The following is a 13,336-nucleotide window of genomic DNA, read 5'->3' as shown; positions in this document are numbered from 1 at the left end:
CTCCAAGTCACAACAAGAGTCGTCTCAGAGCTCTGTATAAAAACATTTACGTACATCCTAAAAGCCAATTAGTAAAAAGTATTTATCTAAGGAAGCCAGAAGATTGCATTGAATCTTCACTTCGTCACAGTCTCCCATCCTCAGCAGCACATTGACAACAGTGGAGAGGAACAACTTCCTCTTAACAGGAAGAAACCTCCAGCAGAACCAGACTCAGGACCAGGACCAGCAGCCATCTGCTTCACCCAGCTGGGCTTTGAGAGGACAGGAAAGAGACAGAATGAGTGGATCCAGGTGGAGTTTCTACTGGAAGAAACTCATGTTACTGACAGAAATAATTACAGCAGAGCAAATAAAGGAAATGCTTCCAGTTTGTCCTCCAGCGGTCTGAGCCTATAGCAGCAGAACTAAGGGAGAGCTCAGGAAACCCAAGTCAACCCGAACTATAGGATTGATCGAAAGAAAGTTTTAAGCCTCAGGGTGTCAGCCTCACGGACAGAAACTGGAAGTTGGTTCAACAAGAGAGGAGCCTGAGAACTGAAAGCTCTTCCTCCTGTTCTACTTTTAGAAACTCTAGGAACCACAAGTAAACCTGCAGATGGAGAGAGAACTGCTCTGTTAGGAAAATATAGAACAATAAGAACTTTATCATAAGATGGAGCTTGGTTGTTCAGAGCTTTGAATGTTAGAATTAAGATTTTAAATTTTATTCTGAATTTAACAGGGAGCCATACAGGAAGCTGATATTTTCTCCTTTGCCTTTTTTTCAGGGTGGAGGAAACTGAGGTGGTGTACCCAGATGGCAAGACCTACATGTACCCGGTACTGTATCATCTTATACTCATGTTCTTTCATTTTTTTATAATTTCTTTGAATTTGATCTAAATCTGCATTGTTGTTTCCTGGTCTTTGCTCTAGGAACTGGCTTATAGGAAGGAGAAGCTGTCTGCTGAGTTTATCAACCGAAAAGTTGGCATTAAGTGAGTTTTTTGGATCTGCTCATTGTTGAAGTACAAGACAAACACACAGTACCTATCTTAGCCTGTTCTCTAGGTCTGCCACTAATCATGTCTGTTGGAGTTTGTTAATTCAGTTTGACAGTGTTAAAGGAAATCTAAAGCTTTACATCAAGTTTAGACTAAATAGTTATTGATTTTCCAAACAAATAAATGTGAAGGTTTGTTAGTTGAGGGACATCTAATTCATCTGCACACTGTTGTATTGTGCAAGGACAGTCCTGTTTTTATTATCCCCCATTCATCCTGAATGATGATCCTTTACACTCTCCACCACCTACAGGACCAGAGCATGGTTCGATTGTATGAAATTACTCCACCCAGGCCTCTGATATGTTATTACCATGATGAGAAACTGTTAACTGTCAGTGATATTTTGTGATGGAGGAACTCTCAAACTTAGTTTACCCAATTATTCTTATAAAGTGGTTTGCTTCTGATCTGCTCAGTTTCAGTGCAATAATAGATCACATCTTTTAATGAAACTGGATGGTTTTTTCTTCCTCCTGATAGTGAGTCAACTGAGAGGATAGCTCAACTGTTGACCAGGATGTGCCTGTTCTCCCAAGCAACTGGTTCCGGCGATGAGATCGAGGTTGAAATCCCACCCACTCGTTCAGATGTCATCCATGCTTGTGACATCATGGAGGACGCTGCCATCGCCTACGGTTTCAACAACATCACTCGTACCACGCCACGCAGCTACACTGTAGCTAACCAGGTGCTTCAGTTTGCTTCCATATTAGCCTGCTGCATTATTAAAACCAGAATCTTTTGCGTTTCCACTGAGGTTTCTTTTTCTGTTTGTTCCCAGCTTCCACTTAACAAACTGACAGAACTGTTGAGACAGGACCTGGCAGCTGCTGGATTCACAGAGGCTCTCAACTTTGTTCTGGTGAGAAAATCACAAACACAAATGCCGTTTGTTTTTAAAATTTCTTAATAAACGAGAAACTTGTCCCTCCTCACTCTCCATAGTGTTCTCAAGAGGATATAGCTGACAAGCTTGGGAAAAAAATCTCAGAGACCAGAGCAGCTCATATTTCCAACCCCAAGACAGCAGAGTTTCAGGTAATGTACAGTAAAACAAAAGCTGATAAAGTACCTATATTACACTGTTAATTACCTAATATTTAAATGACATCAAAACATTTAACAACACACCCTGAAGCTGAATAAAAAATTGAATGGAGTAAATAATAAATAAAACTTTCTCTAGCTTCTCATGCACCGTCTTTGTGATGGTACAGTCACTTGGGATTGCTCTATCTATCACCACTGCTTTGTTTTGTATCTTGTCGACCACCACAGTGTCATGTTGTTTAGTGATTACCTGTTTGTCAGTCTGGATTTTGAAGTCCTGCAGGATCCTAGCCCTGCCATTCCCCACCACCCTTTGTGGAGTCTCCCACTTTTTGTGGGACATCCAGTTCATACTCGGTGCAGATGTTCCTGTACACTATTCCAGCCACTTGATCATGGCATTATAACATGTGTATGCTTTGCCTGCCTGCATCTTACATCCTGCTACCATGTGCTGCACTCTTAGACATCTTGGGTCCTGCCTGGCATGATAGACCCCGGCCTCTATTGCTCTTGTGCTGCCATGATTGGTGCCTCTGTCTGTCCTTCAGTCCAGCCCTTTCTAGTATTCTGGTAGGGTTTGTTGATGTCAGCCACTTCCTCAATTTGCTGGTGGCATTTGGTGTGAAGGGGGTTAACTTTCCATGATGGTTCCTCTTTCTTCTCTTCCACATTGCATTTCTGCTGCCTGAGGTATTCACTTAGCAGTTTATCATTTGGGGGCTTTCTTCTTCTGTAGTGGCTCTGATGCTCATTACTTAGGGTCTGACAAGGTGTTTATCTTGTCAGACCCTTGTGCAGCTGCAAAGGCTCTGTCGCCTCTAGATTTATAAAAGGTATTCTGTACTGCTAAAAGTATGGAGAGAAAATAGTCTCAAAATATCTGGGCGTGTGTAAAGATGCTTACACGAGTTACAAATACATTTTTACACACGCACAAATACTTTTACACACGCACAGATATTTTGAGACTATTTTCTCTCCATATAAAAGCATTTGGTCAGACGATTTAAGAGCATGTGATGGCATATAAAGGTGAAGCAGTTAAGACAGATAAGAAGGGCTAAGACTATTCAAAGACTTAAAAACAAACAAAAGAACTCAAAATTCAACGAGATGCCAGTGAAGGGATGCCAAACCTGCAGTTAGGTGCTCACATTTACCTGCACCAGTTAAAATTTGTGCAGCAGCATTTTGTACCAGCTGTAAATGAGAAAGAGAGGCCTGGCTAAGTCCAATCAAAAGTGAATTACAATAATCCAAACGTGAAGTAATAAAAGCGTGGATCACTGTCTCTAAGTGGCGCCTAGAAAGGAGGGGCTTGATTTTTGACAGGCACCTCGGCTTAAAGAAAGACGAGTTAACCACGCTGTTGTCATTGCAGTCGAATTTGAGGCAGGGGTCCATTTTCACCCCTAAATTTGTGAGAGTGGATTTTTCATATGGGACCAAAGAGGAAAAATCAAAGGTGGGGATACTACTAGGACCACCGGATTTAAAGATCTTTACCTCTGTCTTGTTTTCATGAAAATGGAGAAAATTAAGTACCATCCATCCTCTGATGTCATCGAGACAGTCCAGGAGCAACTAAGTGAAGCCATTATGCCTTAAAGGGAAGTAGACTTGACAGTCATCCACATATAAATGAAACTGCACACCATGCTTTCTAAAAACAGAGCCCAGTGGCAGCAGATAAAGTGAGAACAGGAATGGACCAAGAATAGAGCCTTGAGGTACACCCCAGTGGAGGAGAGCAGAAGCAGAAGTAAAACTATCCAACATCACACTGAAACTTCTATTAGAAAAGTAGGATCTAAACCACTGAAGAGCTGAGCCAGTGATGCCCACTCACTGCTCCAATCTGTAGATAAGAATGTCATGGTCAACTGTAGAAAAATCAGCTGTTAAATCTTAAAGCACAAGTAAAACAGTTCCCAGAATCTAGTGCTAAAAATATGTCATTAAAAACCTTTAACAGAGCAGATTCAGTGCTTGTGGTTGCACCACAGCATGTCTTAAATTGCTTGGTACCGCACTAAACATCAAACTGCTGTTGATCACATTAAGGACCAAGAGGTCAACAGTAGGAAATACCTCCTTAAGAAAACGTGGAGTGACAACATCAAGGGGGAACCAGATTATTTCATACTGGTAACCAGTTTCTTGAGATAAGAGAGGGTAATAGGCTCCAAATGATCAAATACAACAGGGCAGGGGACCAAGATGGAAGGGTCATGGGATGGAAGAGAGATACAAGCCCTAGTGTTGATGAGCTTGTCCAAGAAAAAATTGAGAAACTTATCACAAAGTCCTCTGAACTCTTCCAAAGGGGTCGGCTCATGTACATGAAGAACATTATAAGAACACAGAGGTTGTGAGAGTTAGCAACAATAATGTCAGAGAATTATTTTGCTCTGGCAGTTTTCACAGCTCTTTGATAGCGACACCAACTCTCTCCCTCAATATACTGAAAGAGACTTGGAGTTTGTCCTTTCTCCACTTGCGTTCATTTCTCCTGCATTCCCGTCTAATGGCACGTGTATGGTCACTCAACCAAGGCTCCAATCTTGGCTTTAATCGGCTTGTTTTAATCAGGGCCACATTATTCCAAACAGTATGGCATAAAGAATCAAAATATAAGGAAAGGTCCTCAGTGCTGAGAGACACAGAGGGCTTCAAATCTAAAGAATTAAAGACAGTGGAGAAATGAGCAGCAGGGGACAACATGGCATCGTCGAGCAGGAGCGCAGGACTTAACAGGTTTAGTAACAGGAAAAAATAAAAAAAAAACAGGCATTTGGTCTGAAAACAATACATCAGCAATTTCCAAGTTACAAATAGATAAAACCAGGTCCAGGGTGTGCGTGCGCTCATGGGTTGGGTCTTTCACTGACTGAATGAGGCCGAAAGCATCCAGTACATCTAAGAAATCCGTCACCAGCGGCTTTCCAGTGCAACACACATGAATATTAAAATCTCCAACAGTTAAAACCTGCTACATGATGTGGAAAAAAGGAACCATAAAATCACCTTTATTTAGACAAAAACATGTTTTACTTTTTCCAAGAGAAATATAATACAAAACACTTGCAGGCACAATGTATGAACTATTCAGTCAATAGTAGCAAATTGTACTACTATCAGTAAAAACTATCTTTAACAGACTGAAAACACATGGAGGCTAAATAATGCAGAAAGTCTAAACAAATTCTTAACATTGTCAAAGTAAAAAAGGAAATAAAGTTCTCAAACATTCAAAGTCAAATGAAGGTTTAATAAAGTAAAACTACCTGACAGCATGGCTGACTGTTTTGTGCATTAGGAACCTCTGTTATGCAAAGAAAAAAACTGTTCTCCTTTTTTTATAATTTATAAAATAAATAAATGCTGTCAGTCTGCTGCTTCATATGTGAAATAAAAAAACAACATTTGTTACCTAAACAACATTAATCTGGTCTTACAGACCCTGAAATCACATTAATTTCATGTGAAACTCATTGTCTCAGGTCAGATGAGAATCAAATAGTCAGATTTCTTTGCAAATACTTATTTTTCCATCATTATTTGATGATTTTCTCACCTTGGGTCTGTGACTGTTGCCAAACTGAAGAGGGGCTCTTCTTCAATGTCAGCAAATCTTTTGGTGACAGCTTCCAGCACCGTGTCCTTAGTTGTCTTCACACCATGATCTGCTGCAGTCTCTTTGGCAAGGAGACACTTTAAAACCATCACAGAAGATATTACATCAGCAGCAGATGCAGTTGATGCGCATATATTTCCTTAGTCAGCTCTTCAAAAGGTTCCAGTAGTGTTGTTATGCTTTGAGAAGATGTAAAGGTCAGCAGCATCAACGCCCAGTGCTCGTTTTTACCCCAGGAGACTGTGGAGCATATAATAGGTGCTGTTCCACCTCGTGCTGACATCTTGGTGCAGTCTTTTGGTGGGCTGGCCGACTTGTTTCTGTACACTCTGAAGTCTTGCATGTGCTAATGGAGAGTGCCTGAAATGCCCTACAATGTGTCTCCCTTTGGCAATAATGTCACTGTGACAGCACTGCCTCATGAACGGCCAGCTGCAGTCTGTGAGCCATACACCTCAAATTTGTTTCTGGCATTATCTCTCAGTATCACGTGTACTTTTGGAATATGCCATGTTTGAAACATTTTTTCAAATGTGGCTGCTAAAGCTACAGCAGTATGGGAGCCAGAAAACTCCTGGGCATGTAGAACAGCTTTATGGAGCTGAAAATCTGGATCAATCCAGTGAGCTGTTACAGGACTGACGTCCGAGCTCCATATATCTGTTCTGTGAGAGTACACGTCTGATGGAGCTCAGGGAAGGGTCAAGGCTACATCTGTAAAATATTAACGTCCCAGTAGAACGAAGTGGGGGCTCCAGGTTCGAGAGAAGTCTGTGAAACCCAGTGTCTTCCACCACTGAGAACGGCTGGTCGTCCAGACCGATGAATTCAATAATTTTTCTGGTTATTTGCTTCACCTTCTGACTGTCAGGCTCATACGGACGAGTGTTGGGAATTGACTGCTCCGGGTGTCTTCTTTTCATTCTGTGCAGTGAGACTCAAACTCTCACCGTACTCTGCCAAGTGATTGTTCTTTAAGTGTTGTATTAACTTCATAGTGCTGAAGGATTTTGACGTGAAGGTACTTTCCTGTTGAAGCTGTTGCAGGACACAAACTTCATATCACTGTCCCACACGGTGTCGAAGTTCCACATGGCAGACATGTTTGTTTTGAATTTGCAGGTGCACGCTTGTGCAGTGTGAAGGAAAGAGGGAGCTACACAGCAGCTACACAACACTGCACACAGCGCCTCTGCAGGCTGCAGAGTATGAGGGTTTTGTGGTGGATTTGTGATCAGCCACAAAAGACATTGATTGGCTAACACGATCACATACTTTTTCACGGATATCAGCCAATAATGATCGGTTGACGATCAATCAGAACACCACGAGTAATAAGTTCACTTCATGTTAAAAAAGAAAGTGAACATAGGTGTTTCACTTCAGTGAATACAGAATGGCAAATATGAAAATTCAAATTGATGTTTACAGCCTTCAGTTTAAAGACTAAGAACATTTCACATAAAACTTTCTCAGTACTGAAACATTTTTTTCTGAGTCAAACATCATATTATAAATATTGAATCTAAAGTTTAAACCTTACCACAAACCCAGTAGAGTCATACAAACAAAAGTATCATTTTACCACTAGAGGGGGCTGTCTTCCTTTCTAACAGACTGCAGCCTTGTCTTCAACCGGACAGTTTTTCTCCACCAGGTTGCACGCACCACGCTGCTGCCAGGCCTGCTGAAAACTCTAGCTGCCAACAGGAAGATGCCCCTCCCCCTCAAACTGTTTGAGATATCAGATGTGGTGCTGAAGGACAACACCAAAGGTTGGCATCTCTGTGGGATAGAAAAACAACCTGGTATTTCTGCTGAAATGTTACACTGGTTGAAATTCTGTTGCTTGGTCTTGGTGAAAGATTTGGACAGTTATTGATGATTATAGAATGCCTCATTCTAGCAACAAAATGCTAATATTTAAAAAGTAGTTACATTCATATTGGACAAAAACTATTGAACTATTGTTTAGACAGATTAAAAAAGCATTACTATTCATGCGCTTAAGTATTCTGAAAATTGTAATTAAAATCATTTCAGGATAAGATGTAACAATAAGCAGACACTTAATTTTTTAAAATTAAATATTGCCATCAAATTTGTGATAAATGAAACAAAGGGCATCATTTTGATCAAATTTGAAGACTGATTTTTATGGAGCTTGATGTCAGTAAGTGTTGTCCTGCTGTTAACTATCCTCAATCTCTTCACTACCAGATGTCGGGGCGAGGAACAGTCGGCGTTTTTGTGCCGTCTACTACAACAAAAGTCCAGGATTTGAGGTGATTCACGGCCTGTTGGACCGAACTATGCAGCTGCTGGAGGTGAAGGTGGGCAGCAGAGAGGGATACCACATTCGTGCTGCAGACGGTAAGAAGCCTGGAAAACAAACAACAAAAAAGACTACAGAAGTGGGCTTATGTTGGTAAATATCTTAAGACTGAGTTTAGATGGAGAGGAGAAAAATCAGGAACAGATATTTGATATTTCCAAGCATGTGACCAACAATCTGGGTCAGTATGGATTCAAAAGCATGTAAATTCAGTCTCTGACCACCATTGTTGTTAACAGAGCATCATAGATCCTGAAATGCACAGCTTCCATGGCAGTTTTTCTACAGCTGAAAATTGGTTTCCAAAATAAGAGCTTAAATTAGATTAAACTCTATGGTTAAAAGCACTATGTGATGTCCAAACCAAACATTTAAATCTGGACAGCTGAGCAGAACAGTTCCATGTGATAAAGTCACAACATCACCTCATGGAAAACACGCAAAAAAATAACTCTTAACTTAGTTTTGACTTTTATTTTATGCAGGCAGCAAGAACACAAGATATTTCATGTTTTGTTAACCTGTATTTGCTCTCAACTTTACATGCCAAACAAAGTACAGATGGAGACAATTTGTGGCTAGTAATAACTTAAAAAAGAAAACAACTGAACAGATGATTTTATTGAGTACAAAAGCATTATTAATTAAAGGCTGAGTCTTGGAGGATCAAATATGGACAGGTTTTAGGTATGTCAACAAAACCCTGAGAAAAATGATTAAACTGCTTTCCAACAAAAGATTAGAAGAGAATTTTACATTGCTACCTCTGCAAAGCAATTTATTTTAATGCTGCCTCTTCCTCCACCTCTGACCCTTAGCCTAGCACCGCACTGCAGTCAGAATCAGAAAAGTAAAACAATAAAATGAAAATGGGATCTGAATCGTTCAAACTCAAATGATGCCCAACCCTAATCCTGCTGTCCCCATACATATCTTGTACCAGTCTAACATACTTCTCTGCAGCTCCAGATGTCCTCAGACAACACCACAGCTCCTCCCTCACAACCCTGTCGTATGCTTTTCCTACATTCACAAAGACACAACAAAGTTCTTTCTCACTCTCTCTGTACTTCTCCATCACCATCCTCAAAGCAAAGACAGCATCTGTGGTTCTTTCTTGGCATAAAACCATCCTGCTGCTAACAAATAGTCACCTCTTGTCTAAGTCTAGCTTCCACAACTCTCTCCCAGATCTTCATTGTGTGGCTCATCAACTTCATTCCCCTGTAGTTGCTTTAACTCCTTGTTCTTAAAACTAGGCACCAACACACGTCTTCATTCCTTAGACATTTTCTCACTCTCAATAGTGCCATTAAATAATCAAGTCAAAACTCTCACTGCAATCTCTTCTAGACATTTCCATCCCTCCACTGGTATGTCATCAGGTCCAGCTGCCTTCCCTTTCTTCATCCTCTTCAATCTTCCATCTTCAAAGCTTTCCAGACTTCATCCTCACCAATCTTTTCCACTTCCTGGTCCACACTTTTTATGGCCTCTACTCTTCTTACTCTTTCATGGAATGTAATCTAATTAATAATTAGATCATATTACTTTCATAAATCTGGGCAGCTCTGATCATTCTCCTTCAGCCTGCCAGGGAATTGAATATAGGTTGACTATGTTTACTTTGCTTAAAAAAGTCAAACATGTCTTATCAGCTTGATTGTTTAATGAATTGAGAACAGAATTTCAGTCTCTTGTGATGAAATGCATCTGAGTAAGATCACAAACTTCCAAAGGGCTTTGAGTCATCATGGAGTTTTTAAGTCAAAACCACATAACTTATGATGACCTTTATTTTTAACCAAACTGAAATAGTTATGACATATGACTAGCACAGTAATATATACAGAAAGGTTTCACTTTAAAGGCAGAAAACACAATGATTCACTTTGATTTAATCTTTCTGTTGCATCCACTCCTGAAAGACTGACAAAGGCTAAAGGATTTCAGTCTGTATGAATCTTAGCCTCCATTTGACCTGAGAGCCTTTCATCCATCATCTGAGGGTTTGGATTTCTTACTCACTTCCCCCTCCCCTCAGCCCTCCTTATCACATCTACCTCTCCACTCACATTTTATTCTCCTCTTTTTTTGGCTTGAATCCCTCCACAGTCACACTTTTAAAAATCTTTCCTGCCCATTCAGACTGCAAATCACTGGGCTGAAGTATCAGAGGATGAGAGGTGAGAGCAGTGAGGAGGAGGATCTTATAAAAACGACTGTGTGAGCTGAAAGGGTATGGAGCATCAGCAGTGTGGGATAAAGCATGGTATTCATATTCAACCTCTTCAGAGCTGATTAGTGAGACAGACTGACACACAACACCCACACAGGAGATTAGACAGACCATCTGACACACAACCCTACAACACAGCTGAAATGGACATCTTCTCACTGTGATACACAACATGCAAAACACACTCACTTTCACTGAGAACATCTTTTTAGTTTCCACAGTCTCTGCACTATTAAGCTGATTCCAGACAGTGATTCCACCCCACATATGTCAGCGTGTCCTTAACCCCATTACAAGGTCATGACCTGGCTCACCTGACACATCCGTCCATCAGCTACCTCACTGTCTGTCCACTGCACTGCTTCTCTGTAAAAAAAAAGGGATGACATGATGAGTCAGGGGAGCAGAAGCAGAGCAGAAAATACTTAACAGACAGATGTCTGTGTTTCACTTAACAACTGTGTCCAATGGGAGGTCTTGACCCATTTGTCAGTGCAGAGACTGTGGTTAGTTGGCTGCATTTCTTATTTTCCCCCCTGTAGGTAAGCTAGTTATCTTATATGCTGAGTCAGTTTATAGCTTTGAAGGTTATGTTTTGTACATTTCTAAAAAAAAAAAAGTTCCAACACAGACATTGTTGAGCAGATCCTGTATGTTTGAGGACCCAAAAATGAGTTAAGTGTACTTGGAAAGTAAATGTCAATTTTAAACTTCCTGTGTATCTAAAGGGCATTTGTCTGTCATTTGATATTTACTTACAACATCTTTTTAGCTGTATATAACTGATAAATTTGTTTACACAGGGACATGGATACTATTTTTTGAAATGTTTGTAGTCAGACTTATTATTGTGATCTGACTCAGAAAACTGACATCTATACCACATTTCTTATGGCTTAAAGTAACTAAGCAGTATTTTTCAGTTGTCGCTGCTCGCAGGATTATGGGTTATTCTTACTGTGGAACACCGTCTAAGAATCAGCTTTTCTGAATGGACATGAACCCATTACATATGATGATGCTCTACTGAAAGTGGGTGGAAAATTGCCTGACAAAAAAGGTATTTCATTGACTGATTTATTTATTTTTTAAAGATATACCAGGAGCTATTTATATGGTTGCCATGGCATCCTGCTTTGAACAGACATGAAGCAGCCGAAGTGACCAGTAGAGTTTCCCAGTCTACCGTGATGAGCAAAAATCCAGGCAGTGGGCTATGAACCCATTAAGAAGCAGGGCATTATGGGAACACACCTTGTTGCTGTGTCTGTTGCTATAGTAACCCACGTATCTTATCTGTTGACAAGTCTCTTTCAATCTGTTTGACAGTGTTTGTGAGCAAACTGAGCAATTGGCTGTGATTAAGAAGAGTCTTATTCTAGTCATAAAGCCTTTTCGTTTCATTTAGACTGAGTAATTTGGTTTTACAACAGTTTCAGACTGGATTGCTCTGTCATCGTTTTACGCTCAATTTGGCCCAGGAAACAAAACCAAATGATCTCCTGAATTGTGTGTCGTTGAAATCACAGAACATACTTGAATTAGAACTTTTACTCCCAGCCTTTGTTTACAACATCTTTAGATCTGTATCAAATAGAGAAATGTGTGATTGTGTAAAACCGAAGATTTGGTGATGCTTAAATGGTAGAAGTGGTAGATTTTAAGTAATAACTTAAGTCATTTTCACATAAAAATTTCACCTTTTTCTGCCTGATTGACAATTACTTTTAAAACTATTCAGATTACATCAAGGCCCTAAAACCTTTTTTCAATCCAGTATTAAAGGTTTTCTTGGGTGTGGGTGCCTGGTGCATGAGAAGGGCCTTTTTCAGGTTTTGCATTTGTTTGAAACAACAGATGCAAAAGTGATCATTGATCATGAATGTGGGTGGAACAAATGATGATCAAGGCGGTGCAGTTTCACCCACACACTGATTAACTCATGATGTCAGGGATATATAAGAAACCAGTGGCGGCTGGTGGTGGACTAACAGATATATAATAAAACGCTGCAGTTTAGATTTCAACAACAGAAGCATCCAATTTGAAATCAAGAAAACCTGCTATAAATTGACATTGTCCTTTTTCCTCACAAAGACAACCTTAAAGCAAACCACCACCAAAAGCCAAGCTCACACAGAGCCTCTGTCAGTTGTCCAACACTGCAAGGATTTCAGCTTTAATTATTTCAGATGATTTTTCCCAGTCAAACAGCTTTAAATAACACTGCACCACACTCCTTGACACAACTAGTAATCACACTGATAAGGTCAAATCAAACAATACACGATATATTGGAAAGTGCTTCTTCTTTTTAAAATGAATCCTAACTTATTTAAAGAGAAGCTCACTCTGATGACTTTTCTGGGATCCAAAAATGTAAATAACCACCTCGTTAAAGATCTGTTAGCTACACTTGCTGTTAGCCAGTCCTTTCACTGAAACCAGGTCACAGGAAAACTTTGGTTTTGCCACTTTTCCTCTTTTTGAATATCCTTTGGTCCATCTGCCTCCAACCTCTTTACTTCCGGTCCCCCCGCCCCCCCAAGACATTAAGAAAAATGGGTGAGAAATTTAAAAATCCACCTTGTTTATGTTTATCTTGGTTGCCACCGTAACTACTCAGTTTCGCCAAACCACACCCATGTACGCTCATGCTCGAGGCACGTTATTGTCTGTCCACCCTCACTAGCTAAAGCCTGAGGCCCTGGGCTGACCCTGGGCTGAACTAAATTAGCTCAAATGTATGGCGTGATTTTTGTGCCACCAGGTTGAGCGCACAGTGCCACTGATTTGATATGTACATACTGTGTGATATACATACACACATATATATATATATATATATATATATATATATATATATATATATAAGGTAGTGGAGAATGACCGAGCTAAGATCCTGTGGGACTTCCAGATCCAGACAGACAAAATGGTAATGGCGAACCAACCGGACATTGTGGTGGTGGATAAACAACAGAGGAAAGCAGTTGTGGTGGATGTAGCAATACCGAGTGATTGCA

At 40.3% G+C, this 13,336-nt stretch overlaps 1 protein-coding gene across 1 annotated transcript in view; it reads left to right on the top strand.

Annotated features, from left to right (window-relative positions):
- Window positions 1-13,336, top strand: part of farsb (phenylalanyl-tRNA synthetase subunit beta) — a gene marked incomplete in the record, with an annotated part of 24,842 nt that overhangs the window by 7,628 nt on the left and 3,878 nt on the right. Inside the window, 7 exon segments of the mRNA XM_017441117.3 lie at window positions 771-822; window positions 919-980; window positions 1,530-1,737; window positions 1,831-1,911; window positions 1,995-2,087; window positions 7,397-7,514; window positions 7,960-8,112. Of these exon segments, the coding sequence (XP_017296606.2) occupies window positions 771-822; window positions 919-980; window positions 1,530-1,737; window positions 1,831-1,911; window positions 1,995-2,087; window positions 7,397-7,514; window positions 7,960-8,112 (767 nt within the window).

Source organism: Kryptolebias marmoratus, linkage group LG2 (genome assembly GCF_001649575.2).
Source record: "Kryptolebias marmoratus isolate JLee-2015 linkage group LG2, ASM164957v2, whole genome shotgun sequence".
Lineage (NCBI taxonomy): Eukaryota > Metazoa > Chordata > Actinopteri > Cyprinodontiformes > Rivulidae > Kryptolebias > Kryptolebias marmoratus.
The sequence above is the reverse complement of the archived record's forward strand: the minus strand, read 5'-3'. Positions and strand labels throughout refer to the sequence as shown.